This window comes from Castor canadensis, chromosome 9, assembly GCF_047511655.1.
Source record: "Castor canadensis chromosome 9, mCasCan1.hap1v2, whole genome shotgun sequence".
Lineage (NCBI taxonomy): Eukaryota > Metazoa > Chordata > Mammalia > Rodentia > Castoridae > Castor > Castor canadensis.
In genome coordinates, this window is record NC_133394.1 from 38,201,702 (window position 1) to 38,228,127 (window position 26,426).

A 26,426-nucleotide genomic window follows, 5' to 3' on the forward strand; every position below is an offset into this window, starting at 1 on the left:
GAGAGGTCAAGATTTGTCCTCTTCCCTCAGCTGAAATGAAAGAGGTTCACCTTCTATCTTCAGCCACTCGTTCACTTGATGCCTGTTCCATCCACAACAGACATTTTGCATGTTTTAATAAATCTATTTGAAATATTTATTTTAGTCACTTAATGAAGTTCCAAGGTGATGGTAAATGCGTCAGGAACACTGTATTGTTAATCTTGATATCCACAATAACTGGCACATTGAAGATACACAATAATACTTTTGAATAAACAAGAAATTCAATCAACTGCTAGCCTGCCAACACAACAAAATATTGACAGTGTTCTTCTCATAGATGTTTTGTATACATCAAGTATTCATCAGGCTTTCTCTGTACAGTCCAAGCATATAAGTTATGAATCAAGTCATCTATCAGTGGTTAGATGCATATTTAAATTCCAAATTTAAAATATCTCAATACAATATAATTATACTCCAAATGTTCAAATTACGTGAAGATAAATAATGCATTTGGGAAGAAAATTGTATACATAACTTTCAACCCAGATCCTTAAGTGACTGAAAGTAGGATACAGTGAATTTAAGTAGAAACTCACTAAAGTGCACTTAGAGAGCCTAAAACAGTCAGTGTAGTGTTCTAGAATTCTCTGATTCCCAGAGAATACAATAAGTATTGCAAGATACTAAACCATTGAATTCAATTTCAACAGTACAATGACAAAAAAATCCTTTCCAGTAAAAATTCATAGTAGCCTTCACTGATCTTTTACTATTCTGGGGCACAACCTAAACTCTATTGAATAAACACAAATGCACAAATGTACACACAGATTGATCTATCTATGCAAACATAAGCATATACACACATGCATACACACATGCATACACACATTAGTTCAATATTAATATTAGAAATAAAATTATAAGGCAAGTCACAAAGAAGTGAGAAAAGTTCTTAAAGGATACAATGAATAAGAATTTTCAGTTACAATGTTTTATGATAGTGTAAGCCAGACTGAAAAAGACAAATATCATCTGTTCTCTTTCATGTAGAATCTAGATCTAAAAAAATGAATAAGTGAAAAAACTAGGTTTTTTGGGGAGTGAGAACCAGCAGAAGGGGGAGAGTGAAAGGGAATGTGAATATGATCAAAATACATTATATATGTGAATGAAAATAGAATAATGAAAATTGTTTTTAAAAGAAAAGAAGGTGAGCTAAGAAAGAATAGTAGAAGGGGTGAATTTGATCAGAGTACATTATATGCATGTATGGAAATATCACAATGAAACTCCTTTGTACAATTAATATATGCTAACAAAAAGTTGACTAGTACAATTTAAATGTTTTTCTAAACTTCCTTCAAACTGTGCAGTTTTCTTGAAGTCATATAATTTTAAATAGAAGATCACTTTTCAGAGAGAAATTGTAAACAGATTATAATTCAAACCAAACAAGAAGATTCTCCTACTATCCATTAAAGATGTCATGCAATTAAGTTGTATATTAAAGATGCTTTATACCTGGGTTAGACATAAGAGTAGCTTTTAAAAGAAAAGTTCTTGGAAAGAGATATGTATACTGCTTCCAATTTGTAAAATCATAGTACTTAAACAGGATGGTTTTTTGCCATAACACACTAAGGAAAATGGACTTAAGTAAATTGATTGATAGTTCATTTTATATTGAAATTAAGAAACATTGACTTTAAAACTGGCCAAAAAAAAAAAAAAAAAGCCTGAGTTGATGAAGGACACAAGAGTAGATCTCAAGCCAAGGTATTAAAAGAAAGATTAGAAGCAAAATGTTCAAATAAACAAAATTTTCACGTAACTTGTCTACTTACATAGTGAATGTATATATAACATTAGCTATGTATTAAGTTTATTTCATATAATATTTTTCTTCATAAAAAGTCATAAAATAAAATGAGCGGTAGGGAAACTGGAAAGAAGTTTTAGCATAAAACACAGAAACAAAAAATTTTACCAATAAACACACTTGAAACAAACGTAAGCCATCTGTTCAGAAACCATAAAAAATTATCTAACTTACTGTCTGAGTTATAAATAGTCTCCTTCTTCCCTGCAAATTTTTGGGTTATTCAATCTCTGTGAAAGAATTATCCCCTTATCATTACATTATTTATCTCCAGGTATTTATATCCTTACCAATTTCAAGTAAGAAATTACTATTTACCAAATTCCAATTGAATAACTCCAGCATATTATTATTGTTTATACTAAAATATAGTAAAGAAACATAGTAACTTACCTGAGTAATTGCTGAGTATTTTGGAGTCCCGTAATTCAAATTACTGTATTCCTCTTTCTCATTCTACACAATCCAACTCTGGTGCCCTGGCTTGTATTAGTACAATATTGCAATTTGATATTTGTAATATTATACTAACAGAACACATGTTAATATTGAGTATATTTTAAAAATTTTACTAATTTGGAATATACTACAGAAATGAATTCTTTTGGTGTAGGTAGTTCCATGTTTGTAACCATATTAAGGGTTTCCAAGTTTTAAATCCATGTTCTTCACTTTTGGTTGTTGTTTCTAAGGCATCAAAAAATTGGACTTCTGTACTTACAAGTAGTGAAATAAGGGTTAAGTAACTTCACCACCAACTTATAGTATGGATGGACCACAATACTCTATAGTAAAAAGTAACACAATATACCTTTCATCTCAGAGTATTGCTGAGAGTGATTAAACACATAATTCCCATGTGGCACATTTCTTCATGCACATTAATGTCCTCATCACCAGGACTTGTCACTCATGAAATAAGGGAGGCCTGGGGTATTTTCTCACGGCATGCTTACGATGTAGAAAGGAGGAGAAAAGTTGCAGTGCACTCAGTTCTTTCTTAATTTGCGATGTCTCTTATGTTTTCAAGAAAAGTACATCCATTAGATATGTAAAAGGATCATTTTCTTCTTTTTTCCTTTCTTTATATAAGGAAGGAAAATATATAAGGAAGAAATGAAATCATTGGCATATCTTATGAAAGATCTGAACACAGCATAAATTCCATTGAGTAAAGGCAAGTGTAGAATTAAAAGCTTTTTATCATAAACAAAATTCAATTTTCATGATAATATATTCATCACTTAAGATCCCATAAGTAAAAATTTGTTCATGGAAAAATAGAGATATTTTGAATACTAAAGTCCTTTATTCAACAACACAGAAATTTCACAAAAAACAACTTTACTGGGCAAATTGAAGTGATTTTTTTAAGTTTTTTTTTTACAGTTTTGTACATGCCCCATAAGTGATTTTTTAATAAATACACTGTTTTCCAAAACTGCTTTTAAATAATTGCACAAGCATACATACACCTTACACAAATATCTATTAGAAAATTTAATAGATAACTGCACAGTTCGGAATAGGAGAACACTGTGAAAGGAGTACATTTTGTGGCCCAGGTTCCTGAAATATCTCTGAGTATTCTGCAATTGTGAAAATGGAATCCCTCCTAACACAGTAGCTGTATTTTATTCACTAGGAATACAGATCTCAGTGTGAAATGCCAAATTTAATAAAAATAAAATCTGAAACATTTAGCTGTTACATGAGAACCAACTGTTTGGTATCACTGTGAATCTAACCATGATCAAAGACCCACTACAGCTTTCAGCTGAACATATTTGACCCTGAATGGTGTGTGTTCATTTAACTGCTTTCCTTTTGTCATTATTTGATTGCTGATACTATCAGCTTAAAGACTTCATATGCTTTAGTATTAATTGCACAATTTGCATGCCAGGGATGTTGACTGAAAGGGAATATTCCTTTTTCTTATTACTTAATATTAAGCTATAATAGACCCATCATTTCTTGCCCCTGTATATATGTTTAGAAGAAGGAAGTTGAGTGTTGGGGATTGAGCAACAAGGAGACATTCACTGTGGGAAGGCAGTTACTATTTTCTTTCCCAAGGATGGACTGCTTACTACTTTGTGAACATGCCTCTGTTTGTACACAAAAAAGCACAGTCCATAAGAAAGCCACTTTGGTATGAAGGTCTTGGGAAAAGAGAGGTTTGCATTATGATATTCTTTGATGTTAGGGTGCTGACAGGTGAGATATATATTTGCTCACTATACTGTGTACCAATAGGCCAAGTACTTTCCAAGCTATCCCCAAATGTTGCCATGGTATGACATCTTGAGGAGACAGGCCCCAGCCTATGTGGACCTCTCTAACAGTTTTTTGAGCTTGTATGATAAATATTTTTTAAGTTGTATAAAGAGTACAATCTATATTCTGATTACTAAGTTCTGAATTTTCTTCATACAGAGTATGAAACAGAGAGTAAGGAGCTTTTAAAAGTTGTAATTCATTGCTATTTTAAAATAGTTAAAAATGTAAACCTTCAAATTATGGTCCTAAAGTTATCTTGATATGCTTTATAAGTTCTCAGTACATGGACACATGGGGAAGAAAACTAGGAGTCCAGAAAGTAATATTTTCTTCAACATCACCAATGAGAACTTTATATGCACCCTACATTACATAAATAGAGTGTAACGAAAAATATAAAAAGTAGGTGGTAGAAAAGAACAATATCAGTAATAAAAATATAAAAGAATTAAAGAAAAACTACACTGTTCCATTTCAGTAATTAACAGATTTTCTTTCATTGAAAAGAATGAACTTGCATGTAAAACACCACATTTTACAATATACAGATTTGCTAGTTAAAAAAACAAACAAAAACACAAGACATGCGACACTATAATGCATTTTAGACTGTCAGTACATTGCTACAAGATCTTTATGTTATTGTATGCCTAATACAGTCTGAATAGAAGTTTGTTTCACTTATATACTAAACATTTTCCCAAACAAGGCAAACTTCCCATTCAAGTGTGAAAATAAGTTTTCTCTTACATGTAGTTAATTAGCAAACTGGCAAACAAAAATGAAGTAAAATTAAATCAAATAAAAGTGGAACTAGAAAGAACTTATAATCTCATTGGTCCTACAGCAGAAATATCAATTCTAACTAGAAACCCTCAATACATCAAGTAGAAAGCTATCTCAAAATTAACATATAGCACATTTCAGGGTATGATTATTTACTTTTCTAAACATAGATGGGTGTAACACATAATGAATTTTCCCCAAAAAGACCTTTGACCATAAATGCAGACCAGTCATTGTACTTTGGCAAGTTAAGTGACACTTATTTTCCACACTGGTGTTCGTATGCACTCTATCCACCCTTCCCCAAGTACTCTCATGATGAAGTGATCCTCCTCCCTTAAAAACCTCTTCTGACATATCAATTCCCACTCAAAACTACGACTAGAGTTTTAAAATATTCACCTGCTAGTCTTTTTAAACTTTACACTTTAAACTTTTCACTGCTCCATCACTCTTACTCTTCTCCTGACCCACTTTTCTAACCTGTTTCATAGGCTTATGAATGTACTGGCTAACACAACTGGCTAGGGAATAAGGAATAAAAAAGTTGCAGTAACCATGGCAACTTTGATAGTCCACATATTTTTGCTAAACTATGTTTTATTCTTGAAACTGAAAATAATATTTATAGTCTAGTCATAAAATAAAACAAAATTCAAATATTTTGTTGTCCTAATGGAACAACCTGAAGAATCCTGTTGTAAGAAAACTACATACTACACGCAAAGGTAGCATTTCCTAGAGCCTTTATGTGTGTGGGGGTGAGCTTCCTTGCATTTATGAGATAGACTGTGGCCCTGTCCTCCCATGAACAAAAGCATGTAGTGACAAGAAAGGGAATGACAGTGATGAAACATTCCAGTGAGAGACTAGGGGAAGACCACCAGTCCAATGGAAGGCTACAAGAAGGAAGATAAAGACAGGAAAAATGCCTCACTTTTATGAATACATTTAATTCTTTTTAACTCTCAGCCATGCCTCAAGGCAGGCCTCAATGTATTCAAGTGTTAAAACAAAACTGCCCACTTAATAGCATACATGGAATTAAAACATTTGGATACTGTTTATTAAGTTTTATTTTTCCTACCCCCCAAAAAAGGAAACAAACAGAGAAACAAAAACTTATACAGCCCAAGTTTGTCTGGGAAAAAAAGTCAGTCATGGATTTCTTCCACTAAGATATGATTCTTTAGCCTAGAAAACAATGGGGTTTTTTAATTAAAAAAAATTATACAACTGATTCTGCATTTTCCAACTACTCTGAGTACTCCATCGTACAGTGTAACCCAAGACAAATCAACTACACTAAGTATTTGGGAGGTATACCCTTCTGTACAGCTCGTTTGTAAGCAATGCAAGTGCATAACCACTACTCTAATACAGTGCTCAAAAGATGAATTGAAACTTTCATAACATCTTCCCCTCTTACAATACAACTGAAGGTAATCGCTGGGTGCATCATTATCTTTTAGTCTTGTAATACTTGGAATCAAGTCTCTACGGAAAGATGCACAGCAAAACAGTGCCAGTGCTGTTGCTGCTTCTAGAAACAACTGGCAAAAAATATTTAAAGCTAAAGTTTATTGCTCCAGATTTAACTTGCAGAACCATACTGTTGTGTACAAGCTGTTAATCTCCATAGATGCTCAGACGTGATTGTCTCCTTGTGTCTAAACACACAAAATACAAGCTGCTATCTGTACAGTTTACAGTACTGAAACACATATATTTGAAAATGAAGAATAGATATGTACTTTGCAAAGATACATGATTTTACAGCAGGGATTTACCCAAACTTATTTTTTACAGCCACTTTCAAAGTAGACAACAACGCCACTAGTATAGCTAAGTTACATCAAAGTAAGAATCAGTGTATCGAAAGTAAATAGACTGGCCAATTCCCCAAGCTCCCACATTATTTTTATATGTCTTTTTTCTTTTCTTTTCCTCTTTTTTTTTTTTTTTGAAGAAACCCCTATACAGAAAATGAAAATAATTTCTGGATATTTTCTTCAATGGTGGACTAAGCAGTTTCTTAAAACAAGACATTAGTTTGCCCTTCATTTCCAAATGCCTTGAAAATAAGAGAAACTACTGCTTTAAAAGAACCATCGGAATGCTTCAGCGCTGGGAACAGGTGTTCTCTATAAAAAAAGAGCAAGAAAACAAGTTAAGCTTTCTTTCTATGCCAATATAAAATTAGATTTTTCTCCTTTATACTTCAGCAATATTTTAATCAGCAATATACAACATAATGACTTATATACTTCAACATCTAATAAAAAAGACATGCTCAATCTTAGATCACAAAAATTAAAATATTAAATTTTATGCTAATTGAGTAAATATAATGATGAAAACATTGATTTTAAAAACACTGAAAATATAGCCAGGAATATTGGTAGCAATCAGTATAAAGGAAAGGTTCAAACTGTAAACCACTAGGAAGAACTGCTAGCTCATTTACTTAAAATCTGTACCTCTCCTGTAGGATATCTGCATCGTTTTAAGTGGATCACGTTAGTGTCAATAACATACATATAAATGGTACAATCATATCATGAAATCAGGAAAGGATTGCTTTTTTTCTAATTAACTTTCTGCATTAAATATTTTCATGATAGATCATCACTTATTTTTCTATTTCTAAAGACATGGTTGGGTATGCATGTAATCTTTAATGTGAAACAAATAAGTATTATATGCAGTTAAAGTGACTGTAACTGAATTACTCTGCCCCTAACCACACTAACAAAATGTAACCAAAAATTTAAACTGAAATTTAGACTACTGCTTTTATGTACAAAAATCATAATATATGCATACATATATAACCTATGTAAGGCCGATGTCAGAAATTAAGTTAAGTAATTTCTTTATTCTGGAGGATTTATTTTACAGCAGGGTAACAACAAATATCACATCAACATCACCTGAATTACTTATCAATTACTGGATTATAAATATTTTTCTGTAAATATTCTAGTGAAAACTATAGTGAAAAAATACATCACTGTTTTAAAGTGAAACTATAGTTTCAACAAATTAACAGGTATGAAGCAAATTGGTGCTAACTGATGATGTTCAATGGAGTATAACTACTATTTTGTACCAAACAATACTATACATGATTTTGCGAAGAGTGGCAATCTAGCAGCAAAAGTGTAGACAATCCTTGTGACAAAAGCTTATCTATGGAGTTTTATTAGATAAATGGTAGTTAGGCTTGAGTTGTCTTCTGTATCTTAACATTCTAATAATTTACCATTTCCTTCTTTGAGATGCCTCTTCCTGTTCCATTGCATGTTTCTGATGCTATACATAGATTATCACACTAGCAGTGAGGTATATAAGAAATTGTAAGCTAAGAGTATATTTTCCTACAGGGGCAAATAGAAGAGTTAAGTTTATTTGCTATACCAATCCAGTAAACTGTAAGATGGCTGTTAAGATGGCATGGGTCTGGGGGTGAAGCTGTAAGAATAAGCATGGGTCTGGGAGTGAAGCTCAGAGGTAGAGAACTTGCCTAGTATGCACAAGGCCCTGGATTCTTTCCCTGCACCACAAAAACCAAAACAACAGCAACAAAAAAAAACCATAGCTTTGCCAGGTATAGTAGGGCATGTCTGTAATCCCAGCACTGGGGAGGCTGGGAGGGAAGGATGGAGAGGCCAGTATGGAGTACTTAGCAAAAACATTGTTGGAAGGAAGGAAAGAAGGAAGGAAAGGGATGGAGGGAGGGAAGGAAAGAAGGAAGGAAGGAAGGAAGGAAGGAAGGAAAGCAGGAAAGAAGGAAGGAAGAAGGAAGATTACTATGCTGCCAAAATACACCTTGTTAATCTGCCTTAAGACAATGGTAATAATATTTGAATTTCTTATTTTAGAAAATGCATAAAAAATTACACTACAAAGGCTCCCATAATTAGGGCTAGCTTTAGTTTCTCACACATGAGTTATTTAATTGACATTCTTCTATTGCAATAATTTTATCCAAAAATAAGTGTATTAATTGACTAATACATCAATTAGAAATTCAAATGAATAAAACAACCTTTTTGGAAAGCAAATCTGCTTTCTGCTATCTGCACTAAAAAGATTTTTTAAAAGAAAACTGTCCTCACAACCAAAAATAAACTTCAGAATGTTAAGAACAAATTATGTACAATAATTTATCTAATTAAAACTTGCATGTGTGTATGTACAAAAAATTTAGCTTGTGAAGTGTTTTCTCAAAGTACAAAAAGTTCTGTTAGCCTTAAACAATAAACGTTGATTTAATTAATATTTTACTCCTTATCCTGATTTGATAAGTTTTCTCCTTTCCAACTCACTGTGCAAACATGGATTCCCATTGTTTTGGTGGGAGAAAACCCCTTTACTACTTTCCAACATTAACTTTTGACTACTAAAGGTAAAAATTACAGATCCTGATTACATTTAATTAATAACTGTGAAAGGAACTATATGAAGTGATAAGAAACATAACATACCCATTCTAATATTCATACTTCACAGGCACACATGAGCAGTAAACGAAAACTTAAAAGTTTATACCAGATGCTAACTTGCTGGCTGATGCCAACTAAGAATAAATTTTATATAAGTATGCATACTTACATAAATGTAGTCATTTTTAACAAGATAAATTAGATCCAAGTATATCCATGCAATTATGGATCTATGGCTACAGATTCACATATGAAAAAATAAACATGTGCATATATATTCATATGTATTAACATTGATGTGTATATGTATGACATAGAGATGCCAACTTTCAGATGCCAACTGGAAACAAGATTATAAATATATACTTATGTAATATTGTGTCTTGATAAACATATATGTGTATGAAGGTAAACAGAAAAAATATACGGAGTAGTTTTTTTAAATGAGATGAAGTCCTTATGCCTTCGATATGCTTTTAGATCACTTTTTCAAATTTCTGTTCTTCCTATACCCTTTCTGCTACTCTATTTTATTTGCAGTATTTTGAAAAGCAAGCTTATAATATACCACCTAGGGTCAAAAGTCATAGTAAAGAATAAAGATAATCATTTCTCAATGCTTGGTAACACTAAAAATGAAACAAAGGAAACATGAGAAAGAACACAGATTTTTATTTGTTTTAGTAGTACTGGGGTTTGGATTCTTGGCTTCTTCCTAGACAGACACTCTACTAACTTGAGCCACACACCTTCAGCCCTTTTTATGATTTAGTTACTTTTCACATAGAGTATTGTGCTTAGGCTTCCAGAGTAGCTGGGATTATAGATGCAACCAGTTTTCCCAGCTCTAGATTTTCTGTACTAATATCATCTCTCATAAAATAGCAATGCAGTGATGTTATTCTGTGAGGCCAGTGTGTAGCCCCAGAATAAGCATATGAACATTTTATTTCAGGGAAGTAAGAAGGCAGTCAGTGAAGTATATTTAAAAAATTATTTTTCCTTATATTAAGATCTTTGGGGCATATGGAGACTAAAAATGATTATTTGGGAAATCACCTAAGATATGTGAGAAAAATTAGGAAAACCACTGGAACAAATCATCAAAGTATCAAAGTATTCACCAGAAACTTGTAAAAGGTTTCCTTAACAGTGTTATTTTTGGATTTAAAAGACAGCAAAACTCTTTAGTGTCCTGGAAGTTACACAAAACAGTGTATTGCTAACCTCCTGCTTGCTTTTCATTAAGCTCACTAGCAATTTGTTTTAGGCTCAGACTAATTCCTTTTCTACTAAGCATGGTGAAGCAATACTATTTTCATAGGAGATCAGGTTAAATTATAAGTCCCTAATTAAGTCTGTACAAATTTGGACACACAGCTCCCCTAATTCTGTCAACTAATGAGGTCATCTTTTCAAGAAGACATTTCTAATTGTTTGGGGCTCAGTATACCAACATGGGGGATTAAATGCCCTGACCAGCTAGCTACCTTTAGATTATATAAATTCAAAATCCCAGGTAGGGAATTACGCTTGATGAGATTACAGTGACTTTCTGGATGTCAGTGATGCTTGTGAGGGTAGTTATCCTGAGTGACAAGGCAGCCAGATTCCCCAGAAGAGAAGGGAGTGGGAGGCAAAGCATAGAATGTTGTTGATAGCAGTCCTCACCATTCATGCAGGTGCAAAAGCTGACAAACAGCAGCCTTACTCCCAGGAGGCCTGTGGAGAAACCTGCAGCCCCCACCTACTCCCTTCCTGGTACTGCTCTAAAACATGGTGTTCTAGAGAACTCATCCACATAGGCCAGATAAAAAACGACCTTCAAGCTTAAAAGAGTAAATTCTGTTTCTCCGCTAAACAACTGTTTAAAGTACAGCAACTGCCTTGAATAAAAGAATGGTACAATTCAAGCATAAATACACCTTTTCACTTTTGAAGAATTAGGACAAAACTTGTATCTGACAATGGAGGGGTTAAATCTATGATAAATTGTAAGCACATATGTATGTATCACAATGTATCCTCCCATACAGCTAGTATATGCTAATAAAAATTTGTGATCTCTGAGAAAAATGGGTTTCAATTTAATTTTTGTTAAATCAAAAATGAAGAAACAATCAAACAGCTTAAAACAATTAAGAGTCCTCAAAGTGCCATTTCAAGAATCTGAGTGTTTCTCTTTTCTGGTATCTGTTAATAAAGCACATGGTTATGGTATCTTCAGGTCAAGTACACATATAACATATTCTTGTTGGAAGTATGTCAAGTCTAACAATACCTCAGTTCCTAAAAGCTGGAAATTGTGTATCTATAACTGTACAGAGGAGGATATGAGGAGTGACCATCCATTTCTAGAAAAAATGAGTAATACTAAAGGTATTCACAACAGTACACTTAAAACTAATCACTTTTACTGAAGTGAAAACCGCTAAAATTTACCTCAGAACAAATAAAATTTTTAATTGAGATAATCGTGACATTAGAAATTTCTATGAAGTTAAATACATCTTTCCAATATTTATTCGTATACTTTTTAATCCAAAGATTTCGGTGGCTCACCTAGACCACAGAATCGTACTGTGAAACAGGATGGCTGCAAAACAATGACTTCCAACTGGATAGTGGTATTTTGGTGTACTCTTATTCTAACTAATGAAAAAACAACTTTCTATTTTCCCATTTACTATTAAGCATAAGTCATTTTTTTTCTGACTGCCATATGATGTTTTCCAACCAAAATCAAAGCAATCACCAGCGTTGTTAGCCAGCACAGCCTCTTGTAAAACACTGTGAAAGATTTTTTTCACTCTGATGCATTCCACTACAAATTTCTAAGACATCTAAAGTCCAAAATGGGATGGGGGCAAAGTGTCTGCCAAGCAAGGCCCTGAATTCAAACCCAATAATACAAGGACAAAAAAAGATGTGAATAAATACAACAAAAGGTAACAAAGGTCCCACTTTTTTCCTTTAACTAATCAATTATAGATTTTATAACTTTTCTTATAAAACTTCCAAACTTTGGATATTTGGGAATGAACAAAAGCAAAAGGATTCTCGGTTGCAAGAAAACTACAATTACACTGCTTTATAATTTGTTTTTTATAAAGCTAAAATACTATAATATTATTATATAGGATCACTGGCTTTCTTTTCTGTAGGGGGAAAAGACACTACAGATTGAACCTAGGGTCTCCTGCTTGCTAGACCAGCACTCTACCACTTGAGTCACTCTCCCAGCCTCGTTCTTTGACTCTTCTTGACAAAATTTCAAAACCTTCTTAGTTTGTATACTGTAACACAATATAGAATATTGTATTACATATTAAACATTGTGAATATGGACAAACACATTAATACAAATTAATATACATTAACATAAACCTTTGAATAATTAATAATTATAGCATAAAGTCATAACTAGTGAAGATGAACACCAAAAAGTTTCTAGTAGAAACGATTTTTCATATCCTGAGCTGAAGGCATGGATCAAGTGGTAGGCACTTGTTTACAAGTGTCAAGCCCTGAGTTGCATACCCCATAACAACAAAAACAAAAATCTGATAATAAAGGCCAAGCATGGTGGCTCACTCCTATAATTCCAACTACTTGGGAAGCAGAGATAGGAGGATGGAGGTAGTTGGATGACAGCCAGGACATTAATTTAGTGAAATCCTATCTCAAAAACATGCTAGACATGGTGATGCATACCTTTAATCCCAGCTATGTAGGAGGCATAAGTAGGAGGATCAAGGTCCAGGTCAATGCTGGAAGAAAAAAAAATGGGAGACTCTATCTAAAAAAAAAATAACTAAAATCAAAAAGGGTTGGAGACATGGCTTAAGTCGTACGGGACTTGTCTAGTAAGTGTAAAATCCTGAGTTCAAACCTCAGTCCTGCCAAAAAATAAATAAAATAAATGATGTTATAAAAATCATAGTCTACTAGGTAGAATAATTAGAAAGCATTGATATATGAAAGAACTATTAATTTATGATAAATAATCATCACATGACCCAATAATGTTTTGTTACTATAAATAAAAACAACTTTAGTGATAAATAACACCTCATTAAAATATATAGTTCAATAGAGAATACTTCTATTCCTTACTTTTTTGTTGTGTTTTTGAGACACTGTCTCATTGTATATCCCAGGCTGACCCAGAAGTTATTATGTAATCTAGGCTGTCCTTGAACTCAAGATCCTCCTGCTTCAGCCTTTCAATTAGTGGAATTTCAGTTGTGTATTACCACACCCAGCCTACAATTTTCTAAACTACATCTCACTTACTTTTTTCTTCTGCCTTGTTATAATATTTCTGTATAATATATGTGATATATGGACTATCAGATTCAATTTTCTCATAATTTGGATTCATCTGTCATGTAACATGTATTTGGTATAATCAAACCTTAGGCTAGGATCCAGATGTAAGCTAAATACAGTATTCAATGTACCACTAACTAGAACAGTAGAGCCCTTAAAGGGAAGGAAGTACTATAAAAAGAGAAAAAAAAATGGATAATTTTGTATCACTCAATTTTTGGATGCCTTAAACATGATTATAAGGAGAATTCCACTTTTTGGGTTTCCAAATTGACATTTGTGGCCAGGATTTCTCTGATTAGTGGTGGAAAACTAGCCATGGCCTTTTCACTATTGATTTTCTGTTGGCTGTTGCTCCTGCTGCTCCTTCTGCTTATAGATAAGTCTCTTCCCCTCCTACACTGCCAATACTGCCATCAGCATCACCTCTGAGACTGTACAATTTAAGAAGGCAAATCTAACTAACTTTGAAAAAGGAACGACAAGTATGTAAATTATGTTGTAAGGTTCATATGATGAGAAGTTAAGAAAATAGTTGGCCAAGGGATTATGTGTGTATGGGATAAGAGTGAGTTGGTAGAAAGAAAAAACAAGACTAACACTATGATTCACACTGGTCCAGAAGTACCTACAAAAGACACCCATTTGTGATCCTAGTATCTAATGTAAACAGCTTCCTTTAGGCAAGTCTCTTGATAAATACTATGCTGTTTTCAAATTATATTTGGCAAGCAAAACTTAGAGCTACATCATCCTAAATGAATCAGTATATTTATTATGATATAAATGAAGTGATTAAAATGTTCTTACACAAATAATAAAACATAATATGGTAGTTGGATGGTAAGCAGAAAGAGGTAAGTTTTTCAATGATCCATAAATTAAAAAAGGTGCTTCTCAAAGACAATTTTATATATTTTTAATCTAATGTGTAAGAAGGAGTGTGAAAGGAAATTAAAAGTAAAATTGAGATTAAAAAAGCAAAAATTAGGTTAATAAAATCCATACTGCACTGAAAAGAATGATTGAAATACATAGTATTTACCTACATATGTTCATATGCTTATATATCAATTGTATATATTATATACATATAGATATACTTGGTTAAACACTGAATATATGTGCGGGTGTGTGTGTGTGAAAGTTTAATGATTCAGTGCCCCTTGAAATCAGTCTACTGATTCACTTCCAGGTAAATCATTGATAGAAAGCTATTGAAAAAAACAAGACAAAGTTGTTCATCAATTCTGAAAACTTCAGCAAATTTTGCTTATAAACAGGGAACAGTATAGAGTTGATTACTCTTTGTATTTAAGAGAAGATATTTACATAAAATATGATGAAATGGGAGGTCAGTTAAAAAACTACGAAGAGGTGATGTTCAACCTATCAAAGCTATGATCTGCACAGCCTCTAATTTTTATTAAAATAAAATACAAAGTTACACCTAACATTCATAAGCAATTCAACTTATGCTATTTCTCTTTGTTATAGATCTGAGAATTGGAGGTATATTTTTGATAATATATAAAAATGATAATAAGTTTGATGGAAAACGTTCTCTTAGACTATGTCAAGTAGCATTTTGGTTGTAGTCACTGAGCTTTATTTTCTTCAGAATCCTTTCTGATAAGTATCCAATGATTGGGATAGACCCAGCATAGACATCACTGCATGTTTTATGTCTATGAACTATTAAGAGGGTTTTAGAGAACATTAATTCCAACTATTTCAACCAGTCAGATGTCATCATGAAAATAATGCACTTGCTTAAAGCTATGTTATGAGTAATATGTAGCTTTTGGAGTTTTCTTCTATCTTTTCTTTCCCTCCTCCCTTCCTTTCATGCAACTATATTTAACTACCACACAGAATGCTCCAATTCACTTTTAATCACCCTGACCTAAATTTTTTGGTATTTCTCCTTATTCTTTTAAAATAATGAAATCTAAAGTCAATAGTTACATTAATTTTATCCACTTAGTGATAGTAATGAGTCAAAATAAATTTCTAAAAAGCTAAGCAATGTGAAAAACTTGATGAAATTAAAGTAAGTTAATTCTGTAGCTATCCCATAACCTGTCTTTCCGTCGTTCTTCTTTCTCTCCCTCTCTCCATCCTTCCATTCCCCCTCCCTTCCTTCCTTTCCTCCCTCCCTTCCTTCTCCCTTCCTTCCTCTGTCTCTGTCTCCCTTCCTTCTTTCTTTCTTTTCATCTTCCAACGTACCCCTTTCTCTTATTTAGGTGACACAAAACTTCCAGCCGTCTGTATAATAAGCCTTGAAATATAGCCAAAAAATTTGTATCACATTACAGAACTACATGCGGTGGTAAGGTGCAGATCATATTAGTCCATATTACTTATCTAGATCTGGAGTACTAAACCAAGGATAAATCAGATAATCCTAAAACTTTTAAATAGGTGTGAGACTGCTTCTACCAGAGTTGTCTACAATTTCAGTTATATAATTTTAAATGTGTCCATTTCTTGGATTGGAATTAAAAATATGAATAAGTAATTAAGTACTTTGTATGAAGAACTAAGAGGAAGATTGGGAGAATTACAAGATACTGAAATAAGGCAATTAAAGAAAAGTTTGAGGTACTTAAGCCAGGAAGCAGGTATGTGTGTATATATACATATATACATATACACACACAAATACATATACATATATTTGTATATATTCACAAAACTTACTACAAGTCTCAGGAGATAAAAGTTCCTAACTAAAGATTTTTAAATTGAATTTAATTTATCAAGGATTTACTATGTTCTTAGTAATATCTTGTATTCATGAAAACATAGCAAAGGTAGGGAACTGCCTAGAAGTAATGACACATTATTTATAGAACACATTTAAATTTTACTCTTTAACTTGTTAACAATGTTAAAATACAATTTCTTTCCTCACTACAGACATACTAAATTGTGTTACTGCTATTGCTAAGCTAGTGTTTTCCAGGTTTTTTTTTACTATAATCAATAGTTCATATTTTACAGAGCACCCCAGAACAAGCACACATGCATTTATGTAAACATACACAACTAGAGCAGTAGCTTAACAATACTTGTTGATGTGATGCACTCATATAATTCTGCACCATTCTGTGTTATTCTATCCCATTCAATTCTATTTCTAAGTCCCAGTGGTAAACCAACACATTGGTTTCATGAATGACTAATGTACTATTTATTGCTTGCAACCCGAAAAACACAACACCATGAAAACTTCACTCCCCTCCACATCATACAGAAACATATTCATGTGAAGTCACATGAAGAAAATCCAAAACTAGTCCACTTCATAATGCACTTAACTGTACATATAGCAGCTTGTACAGAAGATAAAATTTGTTTCTTTGGGGATGGAAACAAGCCAGTGTTCTACTTTGTTTTTCATGTACTAAAAGAGGAACACAATATATTTAGTGTCTAATAAGATGATTCTGCATCTTCTCACTTATCCATTTACATCCCATCTTTCTTTTTTCCTTATTCTTGACTCCATTAAAGCCATTAACATATCTCATTTAACCCATAAAAAGAACATTTTTTCCATAGAAGTCATTATTTTTCTACCACTGATTTACCATTACTAATCATCGCCATATCCATATCATTAACTTTAAATTATTTTCTTTTAGAAGTTATTACATCTTCTCACACTGTAAAGTTTTACAGAAAATATGTCTTCTTCAGAATTTGCCAGATTTGCTGAAGTTCACAGAAACGTCCATCACTCTTTTCAAGCTACAAGCATATATTCCTTTCTCTCTTCATCCTTACTTGATCTCTATCCCTTGGAAGGTATTATCAATCACCCACGTATGATTTGGTGTGCTGGGCAAGAAACAGCACTTTCAGCACACTTTTCCCCATAGTTTAACAATTTACTTTCTCAAGAATGTCCTCTAAAATATAAAGTTAAATGCACATGACACACAAATGGGATCTCATTTTCCACCCATCTTGGAAGTATTTTCTTTCAGTCACATTTTGGAATTATTCTACCAAGTGTTTCAAAGGCATAAGTAAAAGCAATAATATTAGTTGTAACACTATCTATATTTCCTCATCTCTAATTCCTTTGCCACTCCACTCTCAAAACAAATATATTGAGTCAAGTCATGAAAAATTATCTTCCCTCATTTTTCTATTTCCCATTGTGGGTAAAACTTCTGTAACTGCTAAAGAAAAGCAGGCATCCATATCCCACCTTGACAGAGTTCTTTCTAGACACTACATTTAGCATCCTCGCTTGAATATTCCTTCTTCTTTTGTTTTTAATCTTTCTTGACTAGTATCAGTTTTCTCTCATAAAACATAAGTCTATCCTATCACTGCTTATTATCTTTACTTCACAAATATTGTCTTATTGAAAAGGAAACAAAAGAAATCTCTGCATACTCACTTTCCTTTTTAATCTCAAAATCATACTTATTGGATTTCCTACCTACACTATTATGTGTATATTTTCCAATATTCTAACATTTGTTAAGTATGTTCAACCACAGTTTATGCTGAGCAGTTAACATTAGCAGGTAACACTAACATTCTTATGAAGATTCTCTTTAATCACCTACTACTAATACTACTACTTCACATTTAGAATGACTCCCTGTCTTTCAGGTAGTAGACAAATGAAAATATTGGGTTAGTAATGTGAACCATATGTGCACATGTGCACACATACACATACACACACACCTTTCAAAAGATATAGAAATGAATGGTGGTGTTCTTGCAGTAAGAAAGGAGAAAGAGCACTAAATGATCTAAATTGGCTTCCCACATTGACTGACTTCACTAGTTGATTTTCTCAAGTCTCCTCAGGCATTTGATAAACCAGATATGGGAACAAGGAAACTTGTTTATCAGGTTTGTATCTTTGCAAGTGAACCCAGGCTGAATCTTTGCTAAACTGCATAATTAAAGCAAATATTCAGAAAACACATATTGCGAAATAGTCTACCTGGCCTTTAACGTCTGAAAACTTTAAGTAATCTGTTGATGGATCAAATTATCTCTAAATTTAGTTGTCTTAAGACACTTTTTACTGTTCACTTTGAAATGGGACTGAGAAACCATATAGCACCTTTTACTTTGCAAGGAACATTAGCTAAGAGAAATACTAAAAAAGTTGTAAGGTGCCTTGATATCACTTCCCGCATCTTCTTAATGAGGAAGTACAGTTCAGGGAACATTGTTTAGTTGGGTAAGTTACTTGAGACTAATGGCTCTAAAAATGAAAGGAAGGAAGGAAGAAAAGAAAGAAGGAAGAGAGGGAAGGAGGGAGGGAGGAGCCAGTGATGTATTTCCTGAAAATGATTTAAATCTAGTTTTAGAACAGGCAAGGAAATACACCTCGAAAAAGAGTTATTTGAAAAGTAATGTGAAATAGTTGGGAAAGAAAAACAGGAAAAAATTCAGTAAGCTTGATTTTATATCTATCTATAGATTCATATACTCTTTAAATAAATTAAGAGACAGCCCAGAAGTTTCACAGAGGAAAAAATAATCCTCATACTGTTTAAGAGTAGAAGTTAACAAGCCTGCTGGGATCCTTTTAGCCCCTGCAGAGCTAAGTCTTCAACATTATTAAATGGCTGTCACATCTGAAGTATGGCACAACATAACTCAATAAACAAGAGAAAACGTGATGTTGAAAGGAGGGAGGCTTTTCGATTACCCTATAGAATAATTGAATTTCAGGACAGGTGTTTGCATGTGATGGAACAAGGTACAATTTGAGGATAAAAATCATCAATGCTCCCCTCCCCAGATATTCTGAAACTCCTAAGGATAACAGCAGAGTGCTAAAAGCGGAAGTTCAGGAACAGGTAGGAACATTAAAGCAGAAGCAAAGGAACAAAGTTATGCATGCACAAAACTCCTCACCATTTACAGACTGCAAAAAATACTTTCTTGAAAATAAGTTTTTATAAATAATGATAGAGTGTTGTTCTATTTTCTTAACCAAGACCATGTGGCATTTTAACCAGTGACTGAAAAATAGCACTACAAATAAAAATTAAACTTTTGTATTTGGTTCACTTTTGCTTTTATAAAATGAACCTGGGAATAAGAGGAAAAGTGAAAATAAGTCCTTTCTCTATGGTTATATGGTCCTTTAAATAAATCTTGAATTTACTTTATGTATTTCTATATGACAAATGCAATAATTTATTTTTAGTATTTTGTATAGTGTAAGCAAAATAAAACATATGAAATTAAAGCACATCAGCTTGTGAGAAATTTACTGATAGTAGTTAAATTTTCTCAAAGCAAAATTAAAGTGAATTGTTTCCTAATTAAAGTAAGCCACATATTCTAATAATCTGACCCATTCAGGTTGAGCAATACATTCTAAGAGCACTAACAACTTTAGAAGACATCTTAAAAACACATTTTGAACCTTTTATTGGGAAGCACTCAAATAGTTGAATGTTTAACTGTGTATCCAAAAAAATACCCCAGCAGTATTCCCAGAATGACATCAATATATGTCGCCAATTTCCAAATTCAGTAGACAATTTTCTAGCTAGAGAAAGTAACAATGGAAAGCTATTCTTTCTTTCTGCACACTTTTAATTTTTTTGTCTTTTAGTCTATTTCATTAAATTGTTCTATATCAATCTGTAAGTCTTACATTTGTAAAATTTATCTGTTTTTTCTAAAAAACTAGATGGTATACACAGCAGTACTTTAGTAATCCATTCCTTAATTCTTAGAAATAAAGAAATTTTTATTACTTTATCACTAGATACATATTTGCTTCTTAACTAAATATTTTATTTGTCTAAATTTTAATGTTATTTAACTTATTCTTTATTGGCTTTCTGATTGTTTACCTGTATTTTCTTTGATGATGGTTGTACTTCAAGCAAATATTCATAGAACATAATCTACAAAAAGGATTTTGATTTCTTTATTCTACTATTTCTAATCATCATATAAAACACTGCTTAGATTTTCATGATGTTTGGATGGATTAGTGTAGTGGTTTCATTTAGGACTTATTAAAAATAACATTATTATTTTTTAAATACTTTTATTTTTTAATTAGTAAAATTATATGTATTTACCATAGACAGCATAATATTTTAATGTTTATAAAAACAACTTTAATTCCTTTGGATTAAATCTAGTGATGGGAAGTGAATCTCATTGGACTTCTAATTCAGTGCCTTGATCAAAAAACTGTCTTGTGGCTTTTGTCAAGGTCTAACTTTTCTGAGCTTTTTTGTTATCATGTATAAACTCAAGATCTTTTTTCTACATTATTCCTATACTACACTGGAATGTTAATATACTATCATAATGTTTGAATCTTATTCAAAAAATTCATCTATGCTTTATAACAAATTATGTATTTGTATTTTTGTATTAAAACAAAAAATTGTATTTCCTACTGTATGTTTTTAATTCTTGAAAATGACAACTGAAAAACAATTTTTAAATTATGACATAAAGTAACAAATTAGGGAATGTTTTAATTTAAGCTATGAAACATTTACATTTCATTTGTAATTTTTTAAAGTCACTAAACTTCAAAACTTTATTACATTCCAACTTATACACTGAGTTTTCTAACCATACAAGTTCTCAATTTGAGTGACACCCTATTTTATGTGCGGTCTATGAGTGAGTGTCCTTGGCAGGCAGTTGCTATCTTCCTGCCCAAAAGAGACAGTGTTTTGTCCAGAATTTCACAACTATTATCCATGTGGCTGGGGCTCTTAGAATTTAGCATACACAAAAAGTATATCTCCCCCTTCCTAAAATGCTTTTCTCAATCAAGCCATCAAAATTTTTTTAAATATCTGGATGTGTTTCCCCCAATCCCTTGGAAGACCTGTGGAAGAATTATGGTTGGCTTGTATATCAACTTACAAATTTTTAAGAACAGAAAAGAAAATATGGAAATGAAAAAAAATGCAACCATCTTTTTTTCCCTGATATTTCAGTTTCTCAATCTCTTCCCTATAAAGTAGTGGCAGCAAAGAGAGCAAGAGTGGGGGCAGGGAAACCTCCCGAGGCACTCCCTACTAATGTAATTCCATAAATCAACTAATGGGAGAGAAACCAGATCTGTGTGGTCTCTAATGCTGTCCCACTGAGATCAATCATGTCACCTGAAAAATGTTCAGAGACTAAGAGGCTGGAGTTGCCCATGGGGTAACTTTATCCCTTGAGCCATATCAGGTTAGGATATTTTTTAAAGTTAGATCTTCTTATCAAAACCATAACTGCTGTGAATATGAAAACATATTGTTTACTTTTGCAAGGGACAAAGCGTTATTATAAAATTAAGTATTGTAAGTTCTAAAAAATCATAATTCCTGTAAAATCAAATTTCTTCACTTCTCTAGGAGCTTAACATTGAGGATATGAGACTTTAAAATGAATTTTATCACACAAAGGGTAAAAAGCATTTGTACAACTGCTTTCAACAATTAGCGGCTATTTGTTAATGCGATCATGGACTAAATTAACAGTGGCATATGCAAATATACAGTATACAAATCAAAGAAAAACTAAATGTTTTATGTGCATTATCATCCTGAAAACAATCAAGAGGTGGTTTTATAAACCTATTTCTAGGGTATTAAAAGTTGACCTTAAGCAGGAAGATGTAATTCTAAAAGGAATGTTACAGTGGGGTCTTTAAAAACAAATGTGAGCAAGAACCCTAGCACATCTATGTCAGTCTCTCAGTCTCAGCTTACTCACTCCAAAAAAAAAAAAAAACTGACTATGCCTCCATTCTTCAAATGAGAACACATCAAAGAGAAGATGGGCATATGAAGTTTGATGTGATAACCAAAAATTTAAGCTATGCTTATGATGCAGATGTTAATTGGTGTTCATAATTTAAACTTACAAATATTACCTAGTAAGCTTATAGCTGAAATCCACAGGTAAGAGACATATTGAGCCACCAAATCACCACCCTCACTCAGCATTACTTCCAATCCCTAAAACATCTCCTCAGATGATGATGGACTAACTTAGAGAAGGAAACCAGGTTAATAGTGGGGCTTTTCACAGACCCCAAGCCAATGTTCCTGTCACTCTGACACATGTCCGGCTGGTTTCCTACAATAACTTTTGGTTGCACATGGGTTTGAGGCAGACATGCTGACATTCCATTTTAATGACCTACGTAGACTCAGACAATTTTAAAAACTTTTTCTTTCTTTCTGCCAGATAGGCTTCTACTAATAATCATAGCCTTGAACCCCAGTACATGCTTTGATAGGAAGGAAATCTTCATTGCAGAGAATATGTTGAGACATCAACAAAAAGACAGAGATACTTGCTTCCTCTCCTATTCATACCCCACCTTTTGAAGAGCAACACAACTTTTGTGAAAGTGAATTTTCAAAACTGAAGAAAAGAAATACTATGGGATTTTGTGATCTTTCAAAATGCCTCGGAAATTTAAACATAACAACAAGCTTGTGGGAAAACTTAAGAAAAGAGGAAAAAAAGGAAATGTAAGAAACCTGTGTGGACTGACATATTAGCATAGAAACTTGTAGAACAGTTACTCACTAAATAAATCAGAATTATTCAGTGGTCCTTTCCACTACATACTTTAAATTGGGAGGCAGGTACTGCCATGAATCTAAAGATGAAGCCTAAAAGCAGCACCAAATTTCTAGTTCTATATACTACATTTCAAAAGAGAAAATAAAGCCATACAGTCCTTATTGGGTTTTGATAGGAAACATTAGTATAAGATGAATTTAATTTCTCATGGTCTTTCAGACCTAGATAAATTATAATAAATTAATCCCTGAAAGAGAATTCAAAGTTAATTTTGGCCACCCAAGAAAATACATAAACCTGCACTGTAGTTGCTATTATCTTTGCTCAAGCAGAGTTGCCAAAAGAAACACAATAAGCTACCTTGCAGTGAAGTTAAACTTTCAACAAAGACATGATTTCACATATAAAGAGGAATAAGTACAATGTTTTAATGGAACTGATTGTGATCAGTGACGGTATCTATATAATTCTGACTTTTTCGTTGGAATCCCACAAGTGCTGTCTGCCTTGATTTGTAGTAATAAAAGTTAAAAATGCTGTCTTCCTTGGGTTCAGACTAGCAACAAAGATCTTGAACCCTTGTCTTTAACCTTTTAAAGACCACTTCCCAGTTATTCATACAAAAACTCCAAACAGTGCTTATAATTTTTAAAAGAATGTATAACTCCTCTTATGATAACTTGTGACAGCCACTCTCTCCCTACATTCCAGTGCATGGAATGTTCCCAAATATTAAATCCACCACCTATAGCCTCATGTACACATGAATATGTAACCTTCTACTGTTACCTGCCCATATTTTTTCTTAATATACCATCAAAACTATTTATCTATGATTTTCCATTTTTTCCCTTATTGTTTTCATTAGGATACCATATGAAATTTCCATCAGATGCACCAATCTCTGTATTTAACATAATCAAAAGCCTAATTTAACGACTCTTTTAGTGACTGTACAATGTCTGTTTTAAGGACATATAGGAAAAGAAACTATCATTGACCATATAAAGTATCAACCAAAGCTGTGCCTGGTGTACAGAGCAATTTCGCAACCATAAAATGGTTACTTTGTCAAATTCAGAGCCCAAGGAAAATATTTTTGTAACTGAGCTTTAGGAATCATTTACTTCTGAAACAATGTAAAATAATTTTAAAATAAAATCCCCATCATCTGCTCCAAAAGTAACTAATTTGTACCCCTTTAGTCTAAGTCACATCTCCTTAAAATTGCTGGTGGCCATCAGCTTTCTATACTACTTTTGTTTTCATATATATACACACACATATATACACATATATATATATACACACACATATATACACATATATATACACACACATATATATACATGTATACACACACACATATATGTATATAAAATGTAAGAAAAAAACAGACTAGGAAGCAATCATTCTGTCATGTTCAAGAGAAAACTATTCCAGAAGGGGGTTAGGAAAATCCCCTTTTGAATTTCAACTCCAATGTGAATACATGTATATGTGCACATATGTGTCATATACACATTTATATCACAAGCTTGTGAGCCAAAAACTGTGTCCTCTTACAACTGGACTAGCGTTTCTTAGCTAATAAACACATGTAGGATGCTGTGTGTCTATTACTTTGGGCAGAGATGCTTTTTTTTTCCTTGAATAAGGAGGAGGAGGCATTTTAAACCAACAAGGGAAAATACTGACCACACTGAATGTAAAACTTCTTATTCTTCAGACCAACTCCATTTCCCCCCACTGAGATAAAAAGGAGGGACACCCTCTCTAGCAGAAGGGCGGTTCCACGTGAAGTAGAGCTGGGAGGGTGGTGGAGAGGCTGTGCCCTCCACACACCACCTACGACTGTCTTACGACCTGAATGAAGCTTCAGAAAAGGGGCACTGCATGTTGAAGCCAGACAAGAAGCCCTGCAGGGGAGAGGAGAAAGGAGTGAGGACGGAGGGGGGAAGACTGGGAAACAAGAAATCATCTCCTCTGACCTCTAGCGAAGTGCCAGGTTTTTTCTTTAGCTCTTCACATTTTCTAAATTTGCAGATCTGGTGTCCCGTTTTGCGGTTCCTGCAACTGCTGCAGACGCCACAGTTGATGAGCCTCTTGCAGGGCACGCAGACCCCACACCGTTTCCTCTTCTTCTTGGCCGGGTTGGCTCCGCCAGCTCCCCCTGAGGAGGACGAGGAGGAGGAGGAATGGTTCTGCGGGCAGTCTGCCAGATTGGCAATTTGAAACGCACTGTCTGTGACGGCTGCTGAGGCTGCTGCGGGGGAGTGAAGGGCTGTCATGACGATGACCCCTGGAGGTAATGAGATGCCCCCTAAAGCCGGGATAGCGGAAAAAGTCCCCACGCGCTCGGGGAGATTCATTATCTCTGCTTCAGCAGCGCCGCATTTGAGCTTGTTCATGCATTCCCCCGCCAAAGGTCTGCAGTGTTCAGGGGATAAGGTGGAGAGGAAATTAGTATTTGCCATTTGCAACGACGGCTCTGGCGGGCAGCCAGCCTTCCCCAGCCTCTGGGAGTCGTTTCGGTGGTGCATGCTGGTCCTGCTGCCGCCACCACCGCCGCCACCGCCGCCGCCACCGCCGCCGGCGGGGAGGATCGCCGAGGAGGAGGCGGAGGAGGAGGCGGCGGCGGAGGAGGATTTCCTGCCGCCCCCGCCGCCACCCCCGCCACCCCCGCCGCCGCCACCCCCGCCGCCGCCCCCGCCCCCGCCGCTGCCCCAGAGCATGGCGGTGGCGGCGGCGGCGGTGGCCGCGTTGTCGCAGTTCCAGGGGGACATGCCGATGCGCGCGGCGGCCGCGGCGGCGGCGGCGCTGCTGGGGAAGATGGGGGTGGTGATGCGCGCGATCTTGGCCGCCTGCGGGAAGGCGCCTCCGTTGGTCTTGTAGAAGGAGGTGGCGAAGGAGCGGTAGCGCTCCATCTCCGAGTTGTAATCCACAAGGCTGTTCAAGGCCCCCTCGGGCAGGTGGCTTTCCTTGGGCAAGCCCGGGGCCTCCGGGCTCGGCCCGGGCTCCACGCAAACATTGGTGTTCATGGTGCAGGGGGGGAAGAAGGGGTGCAGGGTGGAAGTGGGGACCGCCTGGTCCGACACCTGGGTGGGAAAGGGGGAGAGGTGAGGGGGAGGGAAGGGGGTGATTGT

At 34.4% G+C, this 26,426-nt stretch overlaps 1 protein-coding gene and 1 long non-coding RNA gene across 7 annotated transcripts in view; one reads left to right on the top strand and one right to left on the bottom strand.

Moving 5' to 3' along the window:
• Positions 1-3,232: 3,232 nt before the first annotated feature.
• Positions 3,233-26,417, bottom strand: Cxxc4 (CXXC finger protein 4). The gene is made up of 2 exons (XM_020155296.2): positions 25,272-26,417; positions 3,233-7,083 (listed from the first exon to the last, which is right to left on the bottom strand). Exons 1-2 carry the CDS (start codon positions 26,319-26,321, stop codon positions 7,039-7,041), a joined length of 1,095 nt encoding a protein of 364 aa, XP_020010885.1. The 5' UTR covers positions 26,322-26,417; the 3' UTR covers positions 3,233-7,038.
• Positions 25,082-26,426, top strand: part of LOC141410858 (uncharacterized) — a 165,106-nt gene continuing 163,761 nt past the window's right edge. For all 6 annotated transcript variants that reach the window (XR_012435633.1, XR_012435634.1, XR_012435632.1 and 3 more), the window contains exons 1-2: positions 25,082-25,221; positions 25,327-25,588. This is a non-coding gene — a long non-coding RNA (uncharacterized lncRNA). The remainder of the gene's footprint in view (positions 25,222-25,326; positions 25,589-26,426) is intronic.

Bases quoted from the DNA above. Each gene is read 5' to 3' on its own strand.
- Cxxc4 (XM_020155296.2), bottom strand. From the start codon at position 26,321: ATGAACACCAATGTTTGCGTGGAGCCCGGGCCGAGCCCGGAGGCCCCG. The intron at 7,084-25,271 runs GTCAGAGGAGAT...CTTTTTTTATAG, and splicing joins AACCTGGCACTTCGCTAGAG to AGAACACCTGTTCCCAGCGC.